The sequence below is a fragment of the Ursus maritimus genome, unplaced genomic scaffold (genome assembly GCF_017311325.1).
Source record: "Ursus maritimus isolate PB19 unplaced genomic scaffold, ASM1731132v1 scaffold_21, whole genome shotgun sequence".
In the NCBI taxonomy this organism is placed as follows: Eukaryota; Metazoa; Chordata; class Mammalia; order Carnivora; family Ursidae; genus Ursus; species Ursus maritimus.
The window spans coordinates 31,439,836-31,467,115 of record NW_024424564.1 but is presented as its reverse complement, the minus strand read 5'-3'; the positions used below and the strand labels follow the sequence as shown (position 1 = coordinate 31,467,115).

The 27,280-nt window shown below is 35.1% G+C and overlaps 1 protein-coding gene and 1 long non-coding RNA gene across 3 annotated transcripts in view; one reads left to right on the top strand and one right to left on the bottom strand.

Annotated features, from left to right (window-relative positions):
* CEP83 (centrosomal protein 83) overlaps positions 1-27,280 on the top strand; it is a 124,009-nt gene that overhangs the window by 58,692 nt on the left and 38,037 nt on the right. For both annotated transcript variants that reach the window (XM_040637321.1, XM_040637322.1), the window contains exons 6-10: positions 13,934-14,185; positions 16,757-16,888; positions 23,297-23,411; positions 24,873-25,017; positions 25,131-25,280. In XM_040637321.1, coding sequence (XP_040493255.1) covers positions 13,934-14,185; positions 16,757-16,888; positions 23,297-23,411; positions 24,873-25,017; positions 25,131-25,280 — 794 coding nt within the window. The remainder of the gene's footprint in view (positions 1-13,933; positions 14,186-16,756; positions 16,889-23,296; positions 23,412-24,872; positions 25,018-25,130; positions 25,281-27,280) is intronic.
* LOC121104405 lies at positions 6,301-13,909 on the bottom strand. Its single transcript, XR_005836715.1, has 2 exons — positions 13,221-13,909; positions 6,301-6,498 (listed from the first exon to the last, which is right to left on the bottom strand). It is a non-coding gene; the product is annotated as an uncharacterized LOC121104405 (long non-coding RNA).

Genomic DNA, 27,280 nt, shown 5'->3' with positions numbered 1-27,280 from the left:
GAGTTGGGAACTTCTTTATAGATCTTGGATACTAGCCCTTTATCTGATATGTCATTTGCAAATATCTTCTCCCATTCTGTAGGTTGTGTTTTGGTTTTGTTGACTGTTCCTTTGCTGTGTAAAAGCTTTTTATCTTTATGAAGTCCCAGTAGTTCTCATGTTTGCCTTTGTTTCCCTTGCTTTTGGAGACATTTCTAGCAAGAAGTTGCTGTGGCCAAGGTCAAAGAGCTTGCTGCCTGTGTTCTCCTCTAGGATTTTGATGGATTCCTGCCTCACATTTAGGTCTTTCATCCACTTTGAGTCTATTTTTGTGTATGGTGTAAGAAAATGGTCCAGTTTCATTCTTCTGCATGTGGCTGTCCAGTTTTCCCAACACAATTTGTTGAAGAGCCTGTCCTTTTTCCATTGGATATTCTTTCCTGCTTTGTCAAAGATTAGTTGACCATAGAGTGGAGGGTCCATTTCTGGATTCTCTATTCTGTCCCATTGATCTGTGTGTCTGTTTTTGTGCCAGTACCATACTGTCTTGCTGATTACAACTTTGTAATATAGCTTGAAGTCTGGCATTGTGATGCCACCAGTTTTGGTTTTCTTTTTCAACATTCCTCTGGCTCTTCGGGGTCTTTTCTGGTTCCATACAAATTTTAGGATTATTTGTTCCAGCTCTGTGAAAAAAGTTGATGGTATTTTGATAGGGATTGCAATCAGTGTGTAGATTGCTCTAAGTAGCATAGACATTTTCACAATATTTGTTTTTAATTAGTGAGCAAACTGTTTCATGACTGATATGTAAGACGCTGTATATGAGCATTGGAAATTTGAGTCCACTGGTAATACAGTACTAGAAAACTATAAATATAATAGCCTTTTTTATTAAAAACTTCATTACAACTTTAAGTGCTCTATTCACATATGATCTCTTGTTATAATAGTCACTGTGATGGAGCAGGACTGTATTATTTTATCCATTTAAAATGAAGACATTTGAAGCATAAGATAAACAACTTGCCCAAAGCCTCACAAAAAGTTGGCAGCCATGTTTACGGTAGAACTCAGGTACCTCAACTACCAGCCCAGAGTTTTTAGTATGCTGTGGCAATTTCAAATCATTGGTTATTTTAATTAGGAGCCACCCAACAACTGATTTTGTCAAGAGATCTGTCAGTTTATACTCCTTATGATGATGAATGTTTTTGAAACTGTTATCATGACAGTTAAGGGAATTACATTTAAAATTTTTCTTGTGAAAAATGAGAATGATAAAGATTACCAGCCTAAAATGTTGGTTTAGTGTATTAAAGAGTAACCACTGAGATTAAGGATACTGGTGTTTTATTTTATATTTTGCATTTAAAATCTAATGTTGATGTTTATCTGATAATGATTACTTGTATTCTCTAGTGTCTTAGTTCTGTTGTTTTTCTAAGGAATGAAACTTGCATCTGAAATCTGATGACTAATCTATTTTTCACCTATGAAAGACCAAATAATATTCATTAAAATTTTAAGGGGTCACTGGCATCATTAATTTTCCTAATTTAAATGTCTTATGGAGAAATCTGAAGATAAACAGCTAGCTAAGAAGCCATAATTAGTAGAGGCTAGAGAAGTAAAACTTTCTGATAAGACCAAAGTTCTTTTCTTTCTACTTCCTGATTATGCAGAAACAATATTAATTAGTGGATAATTGGGTATTTGTTCTTTCATTCCACCACTTATCTTTATACACCAATTTCTGTACACAAGAACAGTAGAACTTAGTGATATGATCGTGGATCATGAAACAGCAGTAAAACTTCAAAGAAAAGCCTACTGCTGCCATCTTCTAATTTTACAGTTTAAACTGGTATATATTACTTTTTACTAAAAATAATTGGCTTTTCTTGCATTAATGATTCACACCATACTTGTGCATTTTCACTTCTACAGATAAAATAACTGAATGGTCTTTAGTGTGTTCTTAAGTGAATTTTGGAAGATTTTGTTAGCGTTTTTATGAGAAGCACTCTAGTGATTCACATTTCCCTCATGATACTCTGAATTAAAAATATATGAAAGTAGATGTCTTTATCTTATAAGTAAGATAATGTCATGATTTCTCAATGCATTTGGCTATAAGAACATATTAAGTCTGGGACTTCACACAGATGAAATTCTGAAGTTGTATATATAGGCATTATTCAGAGTGGTACTGTTGTGTTTTCATTATGTTATTTGGTGTCTGATTTTATATTCTGCAAATAGTAATGAAGAACAATACAAAGAGTTTTAGGTATAGGTGATTATACTGGTCGACTGAACGAGTGCAAGAAGCAAGAGTAATTCAGTGGGGAAGTATGAAGATGTTGAGAGAGGTCAGTGAGCACTGTATCATATGAAAATACTTTAGAGTGACAACATATAATAACTGGTCTCTGAGATTATTCCGAATGGCTTTCCAAACTGAGCCGTACCTTGGTTTTGTTTTTTGTTTTTTTTTTCCATAAGATTTTATTTGAGAGAAAGAGAGAACAAGTGGAGGGAGGGGCAGAAGGAGAAGCAGACTTCCTGACTCCCCACGGAGCAGGGAGCCCAACTCCAGTTTCGATCCCAGGACCCTGGGATCATGACCTGAGCTGAAGGCAGAAGCTTCACCGACTGAGCCACCCAGGCATCCCCCCCTTTAAAGATTTTATTTATTCGAGAGAGAGCAAGCGAGAGAGAGAGTGTGCACAATCGGGGTGAGAGGCTGAGAGAGAAGCAGAGTCCCAGCTGACACTCAGCTGACTCAGCCACCCAGGCACCCCTGTACCTTGGTTTTTATGGGGTTGGTGAGAAGCCAAAATTCCTATTGCAGGAAGGAGAACTTTTCTGGGTCCTTGTTACCACATGCTATTTTTTTCTTACAACACTGGTAGCACAAAACTGATAATCATTTACAAGTTTTGGTCTTTATCCTGACACACTTATCAGTAGACATTATGAAACCTCTTAAAACACTTCCTAATTTTGTCCTGGTATGTTCTGAAGCTCTAGGTGGCCCATATGGCTCCTTTATCGAAAATATTCCATGTTCTCTGACTTGCACCCTTCTCAGAGTACTATAAAACATATTACAATAGGCAAAAGTCTCCCAAATTAAAACTAAATTACCTCCCAGTGGGAATTCTCTGGGATGGATTTTGGCAAACCTTTTAAAAGGGCTCTGAAATCTTACTCATTAAAATTCTCTGTATGGGTGTGCCTGGGTGGCTCAGTCAGTTAAGCATCTACCTTTGGCTCAGCTGGGGTTCCTGGGCTCGAGCCCTGCTCAGCGGGAGTCTGCTTCTCCCTCTCCCTCTCCCTCTCCCTCTGAGACCCTCCCCCCTGCTCAAACTCTCACTCGCTCTCTCTTAAAAATGAATTTAAAAAATTTCTCTATATGGATACAGTTTAGACTATCTCAAAAACTAAACTTTTTATATGTGAAATTTAAAATGTTGAAGATGTTTATTTAATGTGATATTGAGAACTGAACTTCTGTGTGCCTCAGTGTCCTCATCTGTAAAATGGTAACAGTAGTATCTATCTTATGGATCTGTGAGATTTAATAAATTAGTATATGTAAAGTACTTATATAAGTACCTAGCACATAGTAAATATTCAATAAATGTTAGCACATACTCAAAAGTTTGGAGTATATGATCCTGTTGTTTAGCATTCTGGAGTCTTCAGTGTCAGGTCAGTACTTTAGATGATCTAAATAGTTCCAAGGCATCTCTCATTTCAGTTTCTGTGCCCCCCACCTTCATCTCACTTCCATCATTTGGACTGCTCTGCTTTTAGGTGCCCTGTGCCCTGTGCCCTGGCGGCATGTGTTTTATTATCCTTATTCTCTTGTTCAGTCTCAATACAATTCTTTTTAAGACACAGTGAACATCAGCTCATTTCCCAACAGTTCTTGTATTTCATTCCCTAATCTTCCCGTAACTGTGTCTGGGGGCAAGTACATAGTTCTGGGAATTGCTTTCTCCCTGTGACTATCTTTCTTTTACTAGGTGAAAATAAGGCTATAAGGAAAGGAAACTATAACATCCAAAATTAGATTAAAATGTGAGCTTTGTAAATAATTTAAGTGCCACTTTCTTCTAAATATAAACAAATGACAGTGTTTTTGTATTCTATCATTAATTTAGGAAAAATTAATTCTAATGCATGTAGGGGAAGAAGGGAAACTTAGAATAGTAGAAACATAAAAAAGATCAACTAACTTGATTTTAAAAACTGAGATCTGAGAACATGAAACTTCATGTGCAGAATATTTACCATAATAGCCTGACACATAGTAAATGTTCAAATTAATGGTGTTACTACTGTTAGTACCTGACAGCATTAATCATAGTACTAATTATTGTAATAAACATAGCAGATATTTTAAAATAGATTTCAGATTTGTAAATGACAAGCTGCAGAAGTTGAAGAAGTGAAATACATAGAGGTAAGACACAAATTAATACTTCGTTTATTGAGAGAATCACTTTATATATACTTATTTGAATTCTTTCAGCTGTGGGAGTTAGATAATCATTATTCCCATTTTATAAATGAGAAAACATTTATGAAAAAACACTCATGAAGCACTGAGAGATTCGTCCAAGGTTATACAGATAGTAGGTGGTAGAACCATGATTCATACCATCTGGGAGTTTCTGTTTCTGGCCATGATGGAGTAATAGGGACTGAATTTTTCCTAAGGCCTTGACTAAAAACAGACAAAATATAGGAAACAGTGGTGTTCAGACACTGAAAAACAGGTAGTACGAAGTGCAGTGATCCTTGAAGGAAGGAAAACAAATGAAGTAAGCCGTACGATTGCCCCGTATTACGTCCATCAGAGTGGAAAGGCTTTACAATGCATGGTGCATTGAGAAGAAGACTCAGAAGGGCTTTACTTCAGTAGTAAAGCCAAATTAGCCCTACAGTAAAGACTATTCTGGTTCTCCTTAACAAGTGTAAAAGCAAGATTTGAGGGGCGCCTGAGTGGCACAGCAGTTGCGTCTGCCTTCGGCTCAGGGCGTGATCCCGGCGTTCTGGGACTTATTTCAGTTAAACACTTTAGATCCATCCATGTTGTCGCAAATGGCAAGATTTCAGTCTTTTTTACGGCTGAGTAATACATCATTGTATTTATACATAGCACATCATCTTTATCCATTCACCTATCAGTGGACACTTGGATTGCTTCAATAATTTGGCTATTGTAAATAATGCTGCAGTAAACATAGGGTTGCATATATCTTTTCAAATTAGTGTTTTCATTTTCTTTGGGTAAATAACCAGTAGTGCCATTACTGGATTGTAGGGTAATTCTATTTTTAGCTTTTTGAGGAACCTCCATACTGTTTTCTACAGCAGGTGTACCAATTTGCATTCCCACTGACAGTGCAGGAGGGTTTCTTTTTTCCTACATCCTCGCCAACACTTGGTTCTTGTGTTTTTGATTTTAGCCATTCTGACAGGTGTGAGATGATATCTCATTGTAGTTTTGATTTTCATTTCCCTGATGAGTGATGTTGAGCATCTTTTCATATGTCTGTTGGCCATCTGTATGTCTTCTTTGGAGAAATATCTGTTCATGCCTTCTGCCCATTTTTAACTGAATTATTTGTGGGTTTTTTGGTGCTGCATTGTATAAGTTCTTTGTACATTTTGGATACCAAACCTTTAACAGGTAAGTCATTGGCAAACATTTCTCCCATTGTGTAGGTTGCCTTTTAGTTTTGTTGTTTCCTTAGCTGTGTAGAAGCTTTTATTTTGATGAAGTCCCAATAGTTTATTTTTGCTTTTGTTTCCCTTGCCTCAGGAGACAAATCTAGAAAAATGTTGCTACAGCAGATGTCAGAGAAATTATTGCTTGTGTTCTCTTATAGGATTTTTATGGTTTCAGGTCTCACATTTAGGTCTTTAATCCAGTTCGAGTTTATTTTTGTGCGTGGTATAAGAAAGTGGTCCAGTTTCATTGTTTTGCATATTAGCTTTCTAGTTTTCCCAACACCGTTCATTGAAGAGACTGTCTTTTTCTTATTGCATATTCTTTCCTCCTTTGTTGAAGATTAATTGACCATATCATCATTGGTTTATTTCTGGGCTGTCTATTCTGTTCTCTTAATCTGTGTGTCTGTTTTTTGTGCTAGTACCATACTATTTTGATTACTACAGCTTTGTAATATATCTTGAAATCTGGGATTGGGATCTCTTCCTTTTTGTTCTTTTTTTCCGGATTGCTTTGGCTATTCAGGATCTTTTGTGGTTCCATAAATTTTTTAAGATTATTTGTTCTAGTTTGGTGAAAAATGCTGTTGGTATTTTGATAGGGATTGCATGAAATCTGTAGATGGCTATGGGTAGTATCAACATTTTAACAATGTTTGTTCTCCCAATCCATGAGTGGAATAGAGACTATTTTTTAAAAAGTGACTGGGCATGCAGAGAAGCAGGAGAATTCATTTCATAATGAAGAAACAATCAACAGGAACAGACCTGTAAATTACAGAATTAGTAGACAGTCATTAAACCATATAAATATACTCCATAAGCTCAAAAAATTAAAGGAAACCTTGAACATAATGAGACACATGGAACACAGTTTTAAGAAAAGATTCTTGTGATAAAAAATACAGCTAACCCTTGAACAACATGGGTTGGAACTCCGCAGATACACTTATAAGCAGATTTTCTTTTTGATAAATAAAGTACAATACTATAAATATATTCTTGTAATTTTCTCAACATTTTTTTTCTCTAGGTTGCTTTATTGTAAAAATACAGTATATATACATATGACTTACAAAATATGTCAGTTGACTGTCTCATTGATGAGGTTTCTGGTCAACAGTAGGCTATTAGTGGTAGTTAAGTTTCGGGGGGAGGTGGCAAAAATTATACATGGATTTTTGACTGAACAGGGGGGTTGGTGCCCCTACCTCCTGCTTTGTTCAAGGGTCAACAATCTAAGTGGAAAATACACTATAAATGGATTAGACACTGCAGAAGAGAAAATAATTGCTAAATTGAAGATTTTGCAATAGGAACGATCCAAGATGGAATATAGAGAGAAAAAGGATAGGAAAAAAATGATTATAACACATAGCAGGACGTCAGATAATTCAATTCTAAAATGAGAAGGGAAGAACAGAAAAAATATTTGAGGAAATAATGGCTAAATTTTTAGATTTCATGAAAACTATAAATCCACAGATCTGAAACTCTCAATGACACGCACAGAAAACACAAAACTCTTTTTTAGATTTCATGAAAACTATAAATCCACAGATCTGAAACTCTCAATGACACGCACAGAAAACACAAAACACAAAAGGGCACATAGATTCATATTAGTTAAAACTAGTGATAAAGAATAAATCTTTAAAAGCACCCAGAAGACTTCTACTGACAGGAACATGGAGTAAAAAAGACAATAGATGCTAACACTGAGATGACAGAGATATTATTAGAATTATCTGACAAAGATTTCAAAGCAGCCATGGTAAAAATGTTTTAATATGCAATTACAAACATGAAACAAATGGAAAAAATAGACAATGCAAAGAATCAGAAATTTTAGAAAAATATGATGGCCATTGAAACCCCCCCTTCCCAAAACAAAACAAAAAACAAACCCTCAGTTGTTGGGCTTAACAGCAGAACGGAGGCGATAGAGGAAAGAATCTGTGAACTTGAAGATAGACCATTAGAAATTACCCAATCTTAACAAGCTACAGAAAATGGATAAAGAAATTAGCACAGAGAGCCATAGGTACCTGTGGACTATCACAAAAGATCTAAGATTTTTGTGTTTGAAAGGATAAGAGAGGGCAGTGTTGAAAAAGTACTTAAAGAAATAAAGGCTGATAACTCTCCAGGTTTGAAAAACCCAAACATAGATTCAAGAAGCTAAGTGAATATCAAAATAGAATAAAACAAAAGTAATCTACCTAAGAAACATCATATTCAAACTTATAAAAACTATAGGGAAAAAGATCTGGAAAGCAGTAAGAGGTATAATACTTAACTTATAGGGGGAAAACAATTCTAAGACATTTCTCATCAGAAACCATAGAGCCAGAACAAAGTGCCATGACATTATCAAATGCTGAAAGGAAAGAAGTATCAGCTCCTAATTTTCCAGCAAAAACATCCTTCAGGAATGAAGACTGAATCAAGACATTCTTAGAATAAGGAAAACTAAGACAATCTGTTACCAATAGTTTCAAAAGAATGCCTATGGGAAAATCTCTAAACAGAAAGAAAAAAGAATGAACCTCAAAACATCAAGAAGGCTAAAAGAACACAGTAATCAAAACTCTGAGTATATACAAGTATATACAATAGATATTCCTTTCCTGAGTGACTTTTCTAAATTTTGTTTGATGGTTAAAGCAAACATAATGCTGTGTTATGTGATTTTAAGTGTATATAGTAGAAGTAATTAAGACAATTATAAACAAGGGCAAAAGGATGTAAAGAGAGGCAAAGTTTCTAACTATTACTTGAACTAGTAAAATGAACCCAATAGACTGTGATAAGGTATGTATATATAATGCCTGGAGCAACAATTAAGAAAGCTGTACAAAGAGATACACTCAGAACATTATAGGTAAATCAAAAGGGAATCTTAAAAAAATGTTTAAGGAGCCCATAAGAAGGCAGGAAAAAGAAAACAAACTTAGAACAAGAAATAGGAAAAGAAATGAAAAACTTAAGCCATAACATGTTCATAGTGACAATAAAGGTAAGTGGTATAAATATAACAAAAGAGATTTACAGAGTTGATTTTATTTATTTGTTTTTTAGAGATCTTATTTAGAGAGAGAGTGAGCAAGTGGGCAGAGGGGCAGAGGGAGAGGAAGAAAGAATCCCCAACACAGGGCTTGATCCCACGACCATGAGATCATGACCTGAGCCAAAATCAAGAGTTGGACGCTTAACCCACTGAGCCACCCAGACACCCCTGCAGAGCTGATTTTAAAAATGAAAGACCCAACTGTATGCTGTCTATGGGAAACTTCAAATATAACAATATAGGTAGTAAGTCAAAGGATAGAAAAAAGATAATGTCTTGTAAATATTAAAGGAAGTCAAAATGGCTGTATTAATATCAGATAAAGTAGTGTTCAGAGCAAAGAAAAATACCAGAGGTAGAAGATTATATAATGATAAAAAATGTCAGTCCATCATGAAGATAGGAATACTAAATATGTATGAACCAAGCAGAACTGCAAGGTATGTGAAGCAAAAACTGATAGAACTAAAAAGAGACATAGATGAATCCTTAATTATTGTTGGAGATTTGGCACACTTGTTTCAACAATTGATAGAAAAATTAGAAAATCAGGAAGGATCTAGAACTCAACAACACCATTAACCAGAAGAATCTAATTGACATTTATAGAACACTCTACCCAACAAGAGCACCTAAACCTATTTATTCCAAGTAGCTACTGAATATATACCAAAACAGGCTATATCCTGGGCCATAAAATAAACCTTTACAGATTTATAAAAATTGAGATAGGGGCGCCTGGGTGGCACAGCGGTTAAGCGTCTGCCTTCGGCTCAGGGCGTGATCCCGGCGTTACGGGATCGAGCCCCACATCAGGCTCCTCTGCTATGAGCCTGCTTCTTCCTCTCCCACTCCCCCTGCTTGTGTTCCCTCTCTCGCTGGCTGTCTCTATCTCTGTCAAATAAATAAAATCTTTAAAAAAAAAATTGAGATTATACAGAGTGAGTTCTCTAACCACAATAGAATCAAACTAGAAATTAATATCAGAAAGATAGTAGGGAAATCCTCAGACAGTTGGAAATGAAATGAGTCACTTCAAATAATTCATGAGTCCAAGAGGAAATTTCAATGAAAACATATTAATCAAAAATTTTTTTAATTCAGTAGCCTGAATGGAAATAAAACGTATTAAAATATTCAGGATGCAGCTAAGAAAAGTATCAAATCAGTAATCTAAGCTCCCACCTTAAGAACCTAGAAAAAGAGGATCAAAATAAACACAAAGTAAGTAGAGGAAATAAGAGCAGAAACAATGAAATTGAAAACAGAAAGACAATAGGGAAAATCAGTGAAGCAAAGAGCTGTTCTTTGAAAGGATTAATAAAATTGACAAACCTTCTAGCAAGACTGCCAAAAAAGAGGGAAGACACAGATTACCTATATCAGGAATGAAACAGACATCAAAAGGGTAATAAGGAAATCTAGTGAACAATTCTACCCAAACTTGTCATAGATGAAATGGATCAAAAGGCAGATACTACTGTAACTCACCCCATATGAAATAAATCATGTGGATAGCCGTATAACTATTAAGAAAACTGAATTCATATTGAAAAACTCATCAAAAGAATGGTGTCACTGGAGAATTCTATGAAGTGTTTAAAGAGAAATGAAAACCAGTTCTATACAATGTCTTGCAGAAAATAGGGATGTTACAGGTGGGGAAACTGGACAAAGGGTACACAGAAACTCTTTAAATTATTTTTTTACAATTGCATGTGAACCTACCATCATCGAAAAGTAAAGTTTAATTAAAAAAAATAGAGGCACCTAGGTGGCGTAGTCGGTTAAGCGTCTGACTCTCGGTTTCGGCTCAGGTTGTGATCTCAGGGGTCATGAGATCGAGCCTACATTGGCCTCCACGCTCAGGTGGAGTCTGCTTGAGATTCTCTCTCCCTCTCTGTCTGCCTCTCCTGCTTGTGCGCTTGCACGCGCGCGCTCTCTCTCAAATCTTAAAAGTAAGCAGAAAACAGTTACTTTCTATAGACGAACAAAGAATGACAACAGACTTCCTTTTGGAAATAATATAAGCCCAAAGACAGTAGAGAAATATCTTTAAAATATTAAAAGCTTGTTAACAACGACAAAAACTTAGGCTGTTTGATTCCAGAGCCTGTACTCTTAACCATTTCTCTATGCTGCATCCTAAAGAAAATAAAAACAGAGATGGATGGAGCAATTACATATACCACTTTCTCCTTTTGTGTGTCTGGGGAGTTAGAATAGTATGACCATCCTTTGAACAGAAGATAAAGAACAACTATTCCTAGTCCTGCATTTGTTTCTTGTTTCTGTTGTTTCCTTTACTTCAACAATCTTTTAAAAGTAAAATTGGTTAATACATCATGTTTCCTGTCAAATGAGCTTATATTCTAGAAGAGAATAAAGTAAATGTAGAGGTAACTGTAATACAGGCAATTTTGGATAAATGTCATAAAATAGAAATTCAGACAAAGCCTTTGGGAAATTTAGAGTAAGGATTGAGAGTACAACAAATTACAGGCATCAAGGACGATTGCGGGTGAATCTGATTGAGAGTGGAGGAAGAGGGAAGAGCTGAGGATGCATCCGAGAGCTGTGTCCTGATGACTGGGACGAGAGCAGGGTCATAGTAGTGGTTAAATAGAAGTTCTTGGGTAGCACAGGTTTTGTGATTATTTGCTTGTCTGCTAGGTTCGGTAATGTATCCTTACTACCTAGAACAGTACTGGGTACATAAGTACTCAGTCAATATTTGTTACATGAATGAGTAAACAAATAGAGAAATTTAGAAGGCAGTGATCACCAGATTTTGTAGGAGTGATTTGATAGTGAGCTCTAGTTTGGGAGTTACAAATGTGGGATCTAATCCTAATTAGCCAGCTCTGACCATAGTTTCAGCTACCACTTCAGCTGTCACACAGATGGCTCTCAAAACTACTAGAGAGAGCAATAATATAGGAAGCATGCTGATAAAGAACATTAGCTGTCTGACCCCATATGTAAAATGAAGAGGACAAGAGAAATGATTGTTAGTAAATGCAATTTTATGTCTGGTGCACTCAGCACTTGGTCCATCGTACTCAGTAAAGGACACCATCGTCTGAACTTGAGTTACACATGGGCTCCTGACCTAGATGAGCCACCACACCTCTAATATAGCGCACAAAAACTGTGTTAGAGTTATCTCATGCAAAAAGCTAAATGGCACTGGAGGAGATAATGCTAAGTGAAATAAGTCAAGCAGAGAAAGACGATCATCATATGATTTCTCTCATCTATGGAACATAAGAACTAGGATGATCGGTAGGGGAAGAAAGGGATAAAGAAAGGGGGGGTAATCAGAAGGGGGAATGAAGCATGAGAGACTATGGACTATGAGAAACAAACTGAGGGCTTCAGAGGGGAGGGGGGTGGAGGAATGGGATAGACCAGTGATGGGTAGTAAGGAGGGCACGTATTGCATGGTGCACTGAGTGTTATACGCAACTAATGAATCACAGAACTTTACATCAGAAACCAGGGATGTACTGTATGGTGACTAACATAATATAATAAAAAAACATTAAAGTAAAAATAAAAAAAGCTAAATGGTATTTTAAAGATATCCAGCCCAAGACCTTCATTTTAATTGGTGCCAAAGTGAAAAAGTAACTTGCAGAAAGTCACACAGCTAGCCAAAGGAAAGAGAATATGGAGGGGGGAAAAGGTAGTCAGGGACCACACCTGGAGCTAATGTTTACATGTGAAGAATGGGAGGGAAAATAGGAGACAGACACTAATTAGTTGGGCTTGACACTGACTTTTATAGCTGCCTTTTTACAATGAATTTTATTTTCTGGGAAAAAATATTTGCCTGCTATAGATAGCTCTTCCTGCATTTCCCATGACATCTTTATTTCAACATGTCTAAAACCAAATTGGAATCACTACATGTTAAAACTGAAAATGATTTTTGAGGGCTTCCAGTCGAAACCCTCATTTTACAGATGAGGAAAACAGATTCTGTGCTGGGGTGGAGGTCTCACCCTTCTTAGATTCATTTATAGCAACGTGAGCCATCATTCATCTCTTGGCTCACTTTTGCTTAGGTTGCAGAGCATTACTTAAAGTCCTTTTGGCTTAGAGTGATCCTTCTAAGCTCATCCTGGCTAGTTGTTAAGAGCAGTGGGTTGGTTTGTTTTGTTTTGTTTCCCATTTTTCTTTTCTTTTTATTTTTTTCTTCAAAAGCTGAATCCTTTAAGTGGAATCATATGAAGAAACCCCTTATATAAAAAGAGTCTAATAAGAGGAGCTGCTCTGGTTAGCTAAGATGTGGTGGTGGTTGGGGAGATCAGGAAAGAGAAAGGATGAGTTTTACCCCCATAACTTGGCCCTCTCATTCCTGGAGGTGAGGGTCCTCCAGGGTGCCCCTGAGGTTAGGAAGCAGTTTGAAACTCACTGATTTGGAGGCCTGTGGGATCCGGCAGTGGTGGTTGGCACTAATGAGAAGGTTGCTAGTGTTTCTGCTCATCAAGTTCCCCCGTGACTTCCACATACCCTGGAGTAATGATTTTTTAGTTCTTTCTTTAATCTAAGAAGTAAGAATGAGGCCATCAGTACAACTAGGGTCTTAATAAACTCCCAGCTATCATTTAAAAACTCTTTCATCAGTCACATTTGTAGTTATTTACGCAGACAAGCAGCTTTTTTTGTGAATTAAGTGACTTGGAAGAGATAATTTTATTAGTATAGACATAGCCCAAGAATTATTGTCACATGAGGAAAAGCTTAGCAGCAATCAGCATATTGATCTTGGGTGAACCCCTGTGATGTTCTGATGAATTGTAAAATACTTGACACATTTTTAATTGTTTTTATAGTAGTATTTATAATTTTGAATTTTAGTCAGCAACTGATGAAGCCCTGTTCTAGACAACATGGGGAAATAGAAGGAAAATAGGCCAAGGTCCTTGCCCTCACATTTGAGTCATGCTGAGTGCAGAATGAAGAACGTGACATTTTAGGTTTTTTTCCTTTGTACTTGATTTCACCACCTGCGCCTTCTTTTTTATATTGTGTAATTTTTAATTTTAATTTACTGACTTGTAAAGCATATCATGACTGAAAATTCAGTAATTTAAGGTTTCATGCTTTCTTTCAAATTATTATTAGATTGCAAGCCTGGAGAAAGATAAAGAAGAACTTCATAATCAACAGCTTAAGGTTGATCCCGGAAAAGACAGCAAACGAATTGAGCAACTTGTTCGAGAGAAACTCCATTTGTCTCAGAAATTAAAAAGTTTAGAGGCTGAAGTAGCAGAATTAAGGGCTGAAAAAGAGAATTCTGGTGCTCAGGTAGAAAATGTCCAAAGAACTCAGGTGCGGCAGTTGGCTGAGATGCAGGCTACAGTCAGATCCCTGGAGGTAAGATTTTAATTGCTTCCCGGTAGAGCATGGCATGCTTTTTTAAAAGTGCAATTGACAAGCCTTTGATTTTTAGAGCATAAATGTATGCTCACCAATCTAATGCTGACGCATTTGTAGAGTCCCAAGAGTATATATTCTTCTTGTAAAGAAGAAAGCTATTGATTCATAAGCAATAGCTATGCTACCACATTTACAAAGGAATTATTTAGTCTTTGGGAGTCAAAACACCTAGTTGAAATGAATTAACCCTTGAAATGCCAGAAAATAGAATATGCCACATTTTCAAAATTTGAGTTTCTGAGGATTAAAAGTCCCCTAAACCAGAAAGAACAGTTTCTTCCTAGATAGTTATTTCCTTACATGGGATTCAAGATATTAAAATCATAAGTCCTGTTTAAATAAAAATACCATACTAAGATATAAAATATCTTAGGACAGCTTCTTGCTGGAGTGATACAGTTCAAATTGGTCATAATGTATATAAGTCTTTAGTGAAATATTTCCCTGAGTTCATTAGAGAAAGATAAGAGCTGGCAGAGGTAGGCTGGTACTCCTAGAGGTATTCTTCTCTGAAAGTTCTTGGTTTTCATTGTTGGAGAGGAAATCCTTTTTCTTCATCCTCCTAGGTTCACAGGTTGGAGGTTGTGAATTAAACTGAAAAAAGATAAACGAGAAAAGATATTTATTCCTGTATGTGTACAGGAGTTCATAGAAAAATGTGGCTCCAGGTGGTAGGTAGAATTTGGGGCTTACATACCACCTTAATAGGGAAAGAAGAGGGGAGAAAGGGCACTTATGGGAACACAAATGACTTTAGGAAAGATAAATGGACCTTTAGGAAAATAGATGGGAGATATGACCATTTTGTGACAATGTGTAGGTGATTTCTTATCCTGGTACTGATTTCTCCCTTGATAGGAGTCAGTCTTCCCTGGCTATGAATCCCCAGGGGAGGGGATTTATAATTCTTTTTGGAGGCTCTGCTTTTTGGCAGCTAAGAGGAGTTCAGGGAAAAACCTTTTCCTGCGTCTCTTGATTATCAAATGCCTTCAGCTCAAAATAATTTTTATGCCACTGTGGCATATTCTGGATCCCTTAACTATCTCGTTTAGGTGTGCTTACTTTTTCTGGTTCTTAGTGCTTAACATGTAACAGATATACCAGTTTAATTGTTTTGATTTATCTTGAGCAATCCAGAGAGAGAGAGAGAGAGAGAGTGTGTGTGTGTGTGTGTGTGTGTGTGTGTGTGTGTTAGAATAGTTGTGATAAATGGCCATGTGACTAAGTTAAACCCAATAAAAAAAATTTTTTTTTTTTTTTTTTTTTTTTTTTTTGTTTAGCCAACAAACTGGCTACAGGGAGCACATTGATATGTTTTGAAGAGTAAAAGTCACCTTTTTATTTTTTGGATGAAGCCTCTGACAGTATTTACTGGTGTCCTGAACTAAAGTTGTATCACTGGACCTTAGACATGAGGCAGTTCGGAATGGTCCTATTATGTTGCTACCCTTCCATCCTTAATGTATTTATAGTGACAGAATAAGTGGGATGATTGCAATTGAATATAGCATATGATCACAATGCAAAGCTTTTCATTGAGGTCATTTAGAGTGATGATTTTCAGGACAAGTTGAATGATTACAAAAGATGGGAGGTTCATTTGTGACATTTTCAAAAGAGCCTGTAGTTAATTTTATCTTTTGTCAGATGAAATGATGAAAAGAAGCATTTCTTTCTTTGATTTTTTTGGCTGTCATTGTGCCCAAAGAGGATCATTTTATATGTGAGGAAAATAGTTTTTTTCTGAATTATTTGTTGAATATACTCTTATCATATTTAAGATATATAGGAAATGAGATCTTACAAAACTGTGAAGCTTATTCTTAAATGTCAAACATTTTAATTTCAACTATTTTGAGTAGAAATATTTTTAAAAAGCATTTAGTTTTCACTTTCTAATGAAAGAGTACTATGAGTGTTACCAACCAGAAATTTTCTTGACAATTTACAGACTTAAGAATCTTTATGATATGATAAGTTCAAGAGCTATTGAGCTCTTTTTGTTCACGTTCCCAGAAGCTCCAGATTAGTTGAGGATTTTGAATTTTTAAATCTCGTTTTTATTTTTTAATCTGCCTAGATTTTCAGTTCTCACCACTTCACATGAACACTTTACTTTCTAATATACTTTTATATTTCTGTTATGCATTGAAATCCCCAGAAATGTTTGTTCAAATTGTGTCAACAATAAGAGTAAATAGGTATCGAGTGAGTACATTAGGTACTCCCTTTCATGAGAGAAGTGTATGTGTTTTATTTTGTTGGTGGCTGTTGATATGTCGTTTGTCCAGAGACTGTTGTTCCACATTTCCTGGAGCAAATATCTTTCATTTGAATTCCACCAGTTACTTTGAGAAAACTCTTGTTGCTTTGGTACATGTTAATATTGTTGAGGTTTTGAATAATTCGGGGTAGTATGATTATACATATATTTAAAAATAGTGCTTATTTTACTTTTATATAATTATAAAAATTATGAATAAATTTAAAAATATTTTCTAATAAAAGGCTGAAAAACAGTCAGCTAAACTACAGGCTGAACGCTTGGAAAAAGAACTACAATCAAGCAGTGAACAAAATACTGTTCTCATCAGTAAATTGCATAAAGCTGAGCGGGAAGTAAATACGTTGACCAGTGAAGTAAGTCATCTTAACATTTGTTTCATTCTTTAGAATGCTTGATACTGCATAATGACACAATAATTTTGTATTCAAATTGTTTACTCCTCTATATTGAAATCTTTTTTATCCTATCATTCTGCCTTCCAAGTACATGTAGAATCTGACCAATTTTTACTAACTTTACTGTGACTACTCTTGTCCAAGCCATGATTTCTCTAGGTTCAATTTTTACAGTAGCCTCCTAACTCTCTACCTCCTCAGCTCTGCATGATCTGGCCTCTTCAGTCTTTCCAGAGCCATTACAGTCCATTTTCCCTCCTGTTCATTTTGCTCCAGCCTTACTGGCCTTCTTCTCACTCTTGCTTACTTCTCTCCTAGGGCCTTTGCACTTACCTGCTGACGTGGTCTTCCCTCGGATGCATATAGCTTGCTTTCTTACCTCTTTCAGACATTGCATTATCAGAGAGGCCTTCCTTGTCTTCACTTTGTGAAATATCATCTTCCCTCTTCCTGCCTTACTGTCTGTCTTCTTTACCTGCTTTATTCTTCTTCATGGCTCTTAACAGCGTTTGATACATTTATATTTGTCTATTTTTTGTCTCTCCTCTTCTCTCCCACCCCGTTTTCCTTCAACCAAATATAAGCTTTAAGAACGGGGACATTGCTTTTATTACCTCCATCTCCTGGAACAGTGCTGACGCACATCAGGGACTCTATAAATACTTGTTAAATGGGTAAATTAATAACAGCAGCGTGGTCTGCATTTGTGTTATTTTTATCTTATTTACTTTTTTTAAAAAAATTTATTTATTTTAGCGAGAGAGAGAGAGAGAAGGAGGAGGGAGGGGCAGAGGGAGAGAGAGAATCTCAAGCAGACTCCCTGCTGAGCACGAAGCCCGACACAGGGCTCAATCCCAGGACCCCCAAGATCATGATCTGGGTTGAAATCAAGAGCTGTCCACTTAACCGGCCACCCAGGTGCCCCTGTTATTTTTAAAAGAATATATATAATGGTTTTCACATCTTTTATATACCAAGTTTTCTCAGGAACTTACAGTTTTTCCCCTCACATGCTGTCTATATAAGGAATCTGGTAACCAGAAATAGGATAACAATGATAAAAGTATTTTGTAGAAAACTGTAGTGAATAACAATATTAGTTCTGGAGTCAAGACAGACTAGATTCAAACTCCATTTCTTTTCCTTACTAGCTATATGACCTTGAGCAATTTACTTTCTCTCCGAAAATTATAGTGTTTTTCTTTATAATACAAAACTAATATCTACCTTCTAGATTATGGCAAAATTAAATGCAATATTATGCATAAAGTACTTTGCATAAGGTCTAGTAGATAATTACCCAAATATTAGCTATTATTAATGGTAGTGCTTGGGGGTATCTTCAAGATCTTGGAAATAAGTTTGGTTTCTGAATCAGTGAAATCAATTATTTTCCATCAGAGCAGAGTTACATAAAATTACCTTGAAAAACAAAGTGGCTCCCAGACCAGAGGGAACTTACTGTAGCCTAGTAGAAATGAACTTATCTAAAGGAATAAGGTAGTCCTCATAAATTCCTTGGCCAAGAAATTACGTGAGAGGACTTAGGCAGTGTTTAGTCAATAGAATGTAAGTATTCTGTCCCATTGAAGAGATAATTCTTACTGTGGGAAGGAATACACCAATCTGTTTTAAATGGTGGGCATGAAACTATCAATTCATTTCATTCCATTTGTTCTGACTATATGATCACCAAACAACTTTCTGTTATTTGACTTTCCATGTAATTTTGTCTGTAGGGAGAGAATGCACACTGGTCCTTCAGACTTAAAAGTGTTCTATTTTCTATTACAGTTTTTTTTCTCACAGTTCTGATTTTATAGACCAATCTTTGTAAACTTTATTAATGTGAGTCTAGCCTTGAGGGCAGTGATTTCTGTGTCCAAAAGACCATAAGCCATAATACTATATGTATTAGATGCCACTGTAGGGAGATAGTCTACCCAGTTTTTTTCCATGGCAAACACATACTCTTTTATGTTTGCAGATTCTGTCTCTAGTGACATTTAAAATTTTTGTTTGAATTTTTATACTTTACAGTTTGCAAAGTGGCTTTGTAGCCAGTGTATCATTTAATTCATTAGACATGGCTGACACTAGAAAGAATAAGTGAAAATTAGGCAAGAAGATTTTTAATTGTTGAAATACTTTAATCAAGTGTCTTCCATTCTAGCTTATAGGTTGAGACTAAGATGTATTTAGAGATTAAAAACTGTCATTTTGGTGGAGGTGATGAAGTACAATAGAAAAGTCCATGGACTTTGAATCAGATAAATCTGTCTTTTGATCCTGACTCATTTATCTCACTCATTACCTGTGTGACTTCTGATTTGCTTAACTTTTAAGTGGTAACAATGCCTATCTCTTACAGGATTTTTCTAAGATTAAAGATGGTACTGAATGCAGTAAATAGTAGCCTATGATGAAAATAATGGCAATGATTTTGCACTAGTGATGTCCTTAAATGAGAAAATGATATACATAAAGAACACGGAACTTTGAGCACATTGACTGTTCTGTTCCTCACTGTATCAATAACTGTGTGTGTAGAACTTTAAGTAAGTTTCCTCATAGATGAAATGAAACATTGTTCTAGCTCATCCCTAGGAACTCATCCAGCCTAAGATTGTATAAATCCTACTAGAAAATAAATTAATAATATAATTGCTTCCTGATTAACTTAAGTAGATTATTTATACATTCAAATGTATACATATTGAGAGAGATATATTGAGTTCCTATGATGATAGAGTATACAAAGAAATAGAGAATACAAAGAAGTAAATTCAGGAGGTTCTCTCATGCCTTTCTTCCAGTTCTGGTATTGCTAAGAGTTACCTTATTTTAAGGGCACACTTGCATTTTTTGCATATAAATGGCATATTAAAAACCACCCTTCAGCTTTAGACAAACCAAGTTTTCATTTGGAATCATGCATATAGAAAGATTTCATCGGGAGGATAAATTTTAAAATGATATTTCAAACATGATTGTCACAGTTTTCTTTGCAACTTGAAATTTTCATCAATATTTTGCAACTCTAGCAAATGGTTGTTTGCAATGCAAAGGAGCACCTGGGGTATATTTGTCTAAGTTATTCAAATTTGTAAATGTTTGTCAGGTTTTTGAACAGAATTATGTCAGTGTGATCCCAGTGTCTTGGATTAAAAAATATTACCAAAAATGGCCTTGAAGATACTTCACATTCAATAAGATAAATTCTAGTTACCTCAGGATGTGTTTGATCTTTAAAACTCCAATAAAATATGCAGTATAAGGAAGTCATCCCACACAGTTATCCTTATGAGCTACATTAATGCGGTCATACCGTCTCAGACCTTTGAAAAAGATAAGAGTTTAAGTACTGTCTCTTTGAAATTTGTGTCAAGAGCTTCTTGAGTAATACATTTTTTCAACTATATTTATCTTTGTTGCTTACATATATCGTTTTCTTGAATGTCTGTGTATTTGTGTATGTGTAATTTAATAGATTCTGAACGCTTGTTAAATGGCTAATATTGCCATTTCTTAAAGTTAGCACTAGGTAGTACTTTTTGGATACTTGGCTTCTGTTATGTCAGAAGCATAAAGCAAATTGGCAACATGAAGGCCAAAATGGAAAATGCATTGTGAAAAGAAACAAAAGAAAAACAGGGTACCTTGGCCCAGGGGAGCTTCAGAAGACACTGAATCTCTTGAAATTATATGCAACATTTTAACATTATACATTTTGTTTAGGAAATGATCTCTAGTTTCCTAGGAATATTGAGGCCTGATCACAAAAAGGTGAAGAACCAGGGATCTAAAGTCAGAAAGAGAAGTTTATTGTGACTAGTTGGGATTTGGTTCAGATTACTTACAGAAAGTGCTACTGTTTGTCATAGCTCAGTAATACAATTCATATAAGCTTTTCATTTTTAATAAATCCTTTTAATACATTTTTAGGAAGTTAACGATTACTATTAGTATAAGCGCATTCATTATTTTAGGATTATAGAAATGTGGCACTAAAGGAAAACTGAAACTCCTATTGGTGCATAGATGAGTAAATTCAAATGCAGCGAGGACAAATACGTTGAGCATATACCACTAGTTTAATAATAAAAGTAGGCCTAAAGTCAGACTTCACTTGTTTGACTTCCTGTCTACTGTTCTTTCGGTTTCAATAATTATAGTTTAGTTGAAAAATATTTTCTCAGGGTGAAATGAATTAAGAAATAGGTTTTTATATATTTCATAGTTCTTGTTGAAATCAATCAAGTTTTTGCAAAATAAGATGGCTATAATTTTCCATCTCATATTTAGAGAAGCTACAGTGTGGTTTGTTAATTAACTGCTATGTCGTTCTTAACCTGTTACAGCTAGTATATAATAGCAGGTTATAATTTCATTTGTTATAGAAATTGAATTTTCATTGTAGTTGTATTTTTTCAAAATTTTAAAACATTTATAGTTTAAATTCTGTCTGTCCATGAAATTATAATGTAGTAGAGCCCAATCCACAGAAAATGTAAGTTGTTAAAATAAATAAAATTTCTTAGCTGCTTTCTTGTAAACATTGTTCTGTGAGACTTGCTTTCAGAAACATTTAAAACTGCAACGCTGATGTCAGCACAAGGTACTCATTGTCATTTAAAAATCTCTAAGTTTATTTGGAAGCAAAGCATGCATCCTGAATGTGGTTAGCAGTACAAAGGCAGCACAGTACTTGCTTTTCTGTTTTTCTTTTTTTTAAGTGAGGATTTTGACAAAATCATTCCTTACAGTGTTTTTAAGACCTTTCATAGATGGAATCTCTTTTGGTAAGACACTTCTGTTTCTCATCCTTCCCCTCTTTGGCTCTAGGAGCTCTTTCTCATTTGTTTCTAACTCCCATCTTCAGTTTTTATAGATTTCTATTGCACTCAAGTGTATTATCCTCTATCCTCCTGTTCCCACCATCTTACATTTTACATATTTGGCTTATGTATATTTGTGGTTTTCTACTCTGATTTCATAGTTTTATGCATTAGTAGGTCAGAGTACAGGTTTATCTAATTTTTATATCTGTATTGGTTAAATCCTCATTATAGGATTAACTGTAGGACTAACTGTAGAAGCACCTTACCAGAGGGAAAAGATATGGAACATATTAGAGGATAGCGCAGATAATTGGAGGAATTAAGCTTTCTTGTTTGCTTCTGTAATCCCAGCTCCTAAAACCGTGCTAGGACACATAATAGATACTCAATAAATATTTATCCAATGAATGAATACTACTCATGAACGAGAATCATTCAACTTTCAAAAGGGATGTCTCAGAGAAAACTAAAAATTGGTATGTGATTGGTTAATTATATGAAAAATATTGACAATTATTTCCATTCATTCAGGGCTTTCAAAGAATCAGGTTTGGGCAGTAAAATTTTAAATTGGATTTATATGTTTTATACTCATTCTTCCCACTGCCACCACATCCATAACACACACACACACACACACACACACACACACCAAATTTCAATTGATTCTTCCTTCTTGCCCACTTTGTCAATCCTTTGCCTCTTAATTTGCCTCTTTCCTTCAGGGTTTTTTTTTAAATTTTTTTTATTATATTATGTTAGTCACTGTACAGTACATCCCTGGTTTCTGATGTAAAGTTCTATGATTCATTAGTTGCATATAACACCCAGTGCACCATGCAATACGTGACCTCCTTACTACCCATCACCAGTCTATCCCATTCCCCCACCCCCTCCCCTCTGAAGCCCTCAGTTTGTTTCTCAGAGTCCATAGTTACCTTCAGTTTCTTAAACCTAATTTGCAATTAGAGTTAATTTTCTGAAACAAAGTTGATTGTGTCACCTTCAATAGCTAACAGGATTCGCAGCCCTTTTGTACGGCATATAAAGTTTATTCTCTGCCACTCTACAGATTTCATGCCTTCCTCTGCTCTAACACATTGCTCATTGTTTCTTGCAAGCATACTGTGTGATGTTATGCCTTTGTAACATTTTATGTGCTGTTCCTTATACCTAGAATGGCTTCTGTCACCAGCACTTTTTTAAAAGGGAGATTTCAGGTTTTTTTCTCTGAAGATGCGTCCGTCATTGACTATTGGATTTTAGGTACTTGCAGTTGAGCCTTTTAAAAGGCAAGATTAAGCCAGATGACCCCAGCCCGGTATTTGTAAAGAAATAGTTCTGTTAGGAAAAGGCTGTTTTCTTGGTACCAAATACTGTTCAATGAAGCACCTTCCCTCTTGGAGGGTACTTACACTGTGCACTCTGCTACCAAAACGTTTTCCCATTTCTACTGATGTTTTTGGGTAAGCAGTTAATGGCAAGAAAATGACCTTTAGTAATTTCAATTTCTAATTATCAACAGGTAAAAGAACTTAAGCATTCAAACAAACTAGAAATAACAGACATCAAACTGGAGGCAGCAAGAGCTAAGAGTGAGCTAGAAAGAGAAAGGAATAAGATTCAAAGTGAACTGGATGGTAATATACGATTTCCCATGCTTTTTACTATTCTTTTTACATACAAACACATTATTAAAATAGATCAAACCGAATTTTTGTTTCCAGATTTTCAGCCTAACTGAATTTTAATCTTAGAGCACATATAGATTGTTTTTATGTTGAATGTTCATTTTGTGATGTATCTTTTTAAAAAAAAATCAGTCTTACGTTTATGTCAGTTATTTGATTATTACATAAATTAAGTGAAATTTTACATATGGGATTTCATACTTTCTGGGTTTATAGTTGTGAATCTATTTAGATCATGTGATTATTAGTCCCAGACCATTTTAAGTCTAAAGAATGTAAGGAAGATAGGTGGATCCCAGGCCCAATTTTTGTTTTTGTGTAGACACTAGGTTAGTTATTGAACCTATTTTTAAGCTCCATTGTAGTCTTAGAATGGCCTTCTCATCAAATTTCCTCAGAATTATATTTCTGATTTTTCTTAAAAGGTATTTAAGCTACCTCTGGCCTGTAACTGTCCTCAAGTTGGTCTTTAGTTGAACTGGCCCCTGTAGTTGCAGACAGAGCTTATGATGAATAGTGTTTTCATCATTAATCTCTACTTGATGTTGATTCATGAATTTCTATGGAGTTAGGAAGTAACTTTTCGAGGGACTTAAAGAGTTTGTGATCTAGTTATGCGTTTTTTAAATTTTGTGTTAGATAAGAATTTGTTTTAGTTATTCCATCTGCAAAATACTTGCCATATCAATATAAGGAAAATTTGGGATTCATTAGATAAACTTGAAAGTTTCCAATTTATATTTCTTTTTTTTTTTTTAAGATTTTATTTATTTATTTGAGGTGGAGAGTGAGAGCGAGAGCACAAGCTGGGAGACAGAGAGAGCGGGAGAAGCAGCCTCCCCACTGAGCAGGGAGCCTGATGTGGGGCTTGATCCCAGGACCCTGGGTTCATGACCTGAGCCGAAGGTTACCGACTTAACCAACTGAGCCACTCAGGCGCCCCTTCAATTTATATTCCTATTGGAAATCTAATAGTTCTGCTAGAATGATAAGTTTTGAAGGCTTCTTTGATTTTATTCACTCTACTTCCAGCCAGCTTTATGATGATACTGTCTGTGGGGCTAAGGTTACAAAAACCCTTTTAGAAGTGAAGTAAGTATTTATCTCTTTGGTTATCACCTGGGTTGATGTCCCCAGCTCTCAAGAGTCAAGTGAGTATATGTATATAGTCTTTTATTAAAGCATTTGTATATATATGCTAAATAAAATAATGACAGAGTAGTTAACTCTGAGTTTTAATATTTCATTCTTAAAAGGTTTATCAATAATGTAAAGAACTTTTAGAATACATATCCAGACTTAACCTCTATGCTTTTTTAGTTTTCTTACCAGTTTATGGATGCTTGCTATTATGATTTTTCAGCTTAATAACATTGAAAAAGCACATCTTTTTCCTTAAAAAAATATTAGGATTACAGTCGGACAATGAAATTCTCAAGTCAGCTGTTGAACACCACAAAGCTCTCCTAGTAGAAAAGGATCGTGAATTAATACGTAAAGTACAAGCTGCCAAGGAAGAAGGTTATCAAAAACTTGTGGTACTACAAGATGAAAAGTAAGTACTTAATTACCTTATTTTGTGTTCAATCTCCTTGCAAATGAAAACATTTTGCTGTCATATCATCCTCATTGTAGTTCTTGTAACATAATTATCATCTGTTGTTTTAGGCTAGAACTTGAGAACAGATTAGCGGATTTAGAGAAAATGAAAGTGGAACATGATGTCTGGAGGCAATCTGAAAAGGATCAGTGTGAAGAGAAATTGCGGGCTTCACAGATGGCAGAAGAGTCGGCCAGAAGGGAACTTCAGAGTATTAGGTTATATATGCATATATTATATTTTTTAAACATCATTTTGAAATAATTTCAGAGCTAACAAAACATTGTAAAAGTCATACAGAGAATTCCCACATGATCTTCACTGAGATCTCCAAAGATTGACCTCTTATGTAACCATATTATAATAATCAAAGCTAAGATACTAACATTAATACAATCAGGAAATAAATATTACTTTATCAAACCTATGGACCTTGTTCAAATTTTACCAATTGTCCTTCTGATATCCTTTTTCTGGTCCAAGATCCAATCCAGAATCATATATTGCCTTTACTTGAAGAGTGCTGACCAGTTATTTTGTAGATTGTCCCTCAATTTGAGCTTGTCTTAAATTCTTTATGATTAAATTCAGGTTATATATTTTTAGTAAAAATAACATCAGAGTCAAAGTCATGTGTCCTCAGTGCATTATATTAGGAGGTATATTATTTGTCCCCTTACTGGTGATGTTCAGTTTGATAGCTTGGTTTTAAGGTGGTGTCTGCCAGATTTTTCCAGTATAAAATGACTGTTTTTTTCTCTTTGCATTATCTAATTACCTTATGGGGAAATACTTTGAGACTATGTAAATTTTCTCACAGTACTTTCTCATCACACATTCCTCCACTAATTTTAGCACCCAATGGCCAAATCTGAGACAATTTGAGCAAAGAAATAAGTTACAATAAAAGGTTATAATCCATAGGGTAAAATAAAACTCTATGTGTCCAAATGATATAATGTATAATATTTAGAGAGAGGAAAAGCTCTCTTCAGGAGAATTTCAACAAATAAACATAGAAAGAATGATGGAAATAGGAAAAGATCATTTGGCAAGCACTATAGTAGAAATGATAGGCAAGATATTGAAATTTTTCAAAGGTTTTCAGCATCTCTAGAGACAAACCATAATTTTTCCTCTCTTATACTATTAATATTGTATGTTAATGGATTTCTTAATCTTGAACCAACCTTAACTTCTGGAATAATTTTCTGTTTATTCTGTAGAAAACAATCTGTTAAGGCTCTCTGTCTCTATTGGGATTAATTTTGATAATCTGTGTTTTCATAAGAAATTATTTAGTTCATCTTGGTTTTCACATTTGTCTGCATAGAGGTCTGCAGAATAGTTTTTATTTTTCAGTTTGTTCTATTTCAGTGATTACTTTCCCTGGGCCATTTCTTCTTTTGTATATGTGCTTTCTTCCTCAGCCAGTGCTTTGTTGATTTTATTCTTTTTATTGTGATAAAATATAACAAAATTCACTATTTTAATCATTCTAAGCATAGAGTTCAGTATTTTTTTAAACTAGGAATTTGATTTATGGAGTCATCTGTTTTTCTATTTCCTACCTCATTAATTTCTACTTCTTATTTCTGTGTTTTTCTGCCATTAAAAAGTTTTTATAGTTTTATTAGTGTTTAACATACATAAAATAAAATTCACCCATTTAAATAATGTACAGCTTGATGCCTTTTGGTAATTGTATAAAGTTTTGTAATCATCATCACAGTAAAACCATAGAACAGTTCTGTTACCCTAAAAGTTTCCCCGTATCTCTTTGCAGTTGACTTCTCTGATCCCCAGCCTTAGGCACCCCAGATTTATCCATGATTGCATATATCAGGAGTTGATCCCTTTCTGTTGCTGATTAATATTCCATTGTATGGATGTAACATTATTTGTTTATTCATTTTCCTTTTGATGGGTTGTTACTAGTTCGGGGCTATTATGAATGTTGCTGTGAACATTCATGTACAAGTCTTTGGGCATACACTTTTATTTCTCTTGGTTAAATATCGAGGAATGACATTGCTGAGTGATGACATATAGCAGTACTAGTTTTATAACATATACAGTGATAGTGTTTTACAAAGTGGGTGTGCTGTTTTTCATTCCCAGTAGCAACATATGAGAGTTCCCCTATGACAGTTACATTTAATTCACACATTTTGACTGACACTTGTTATGTCTGTCTTTTTAACTTAACTCTAGCAGA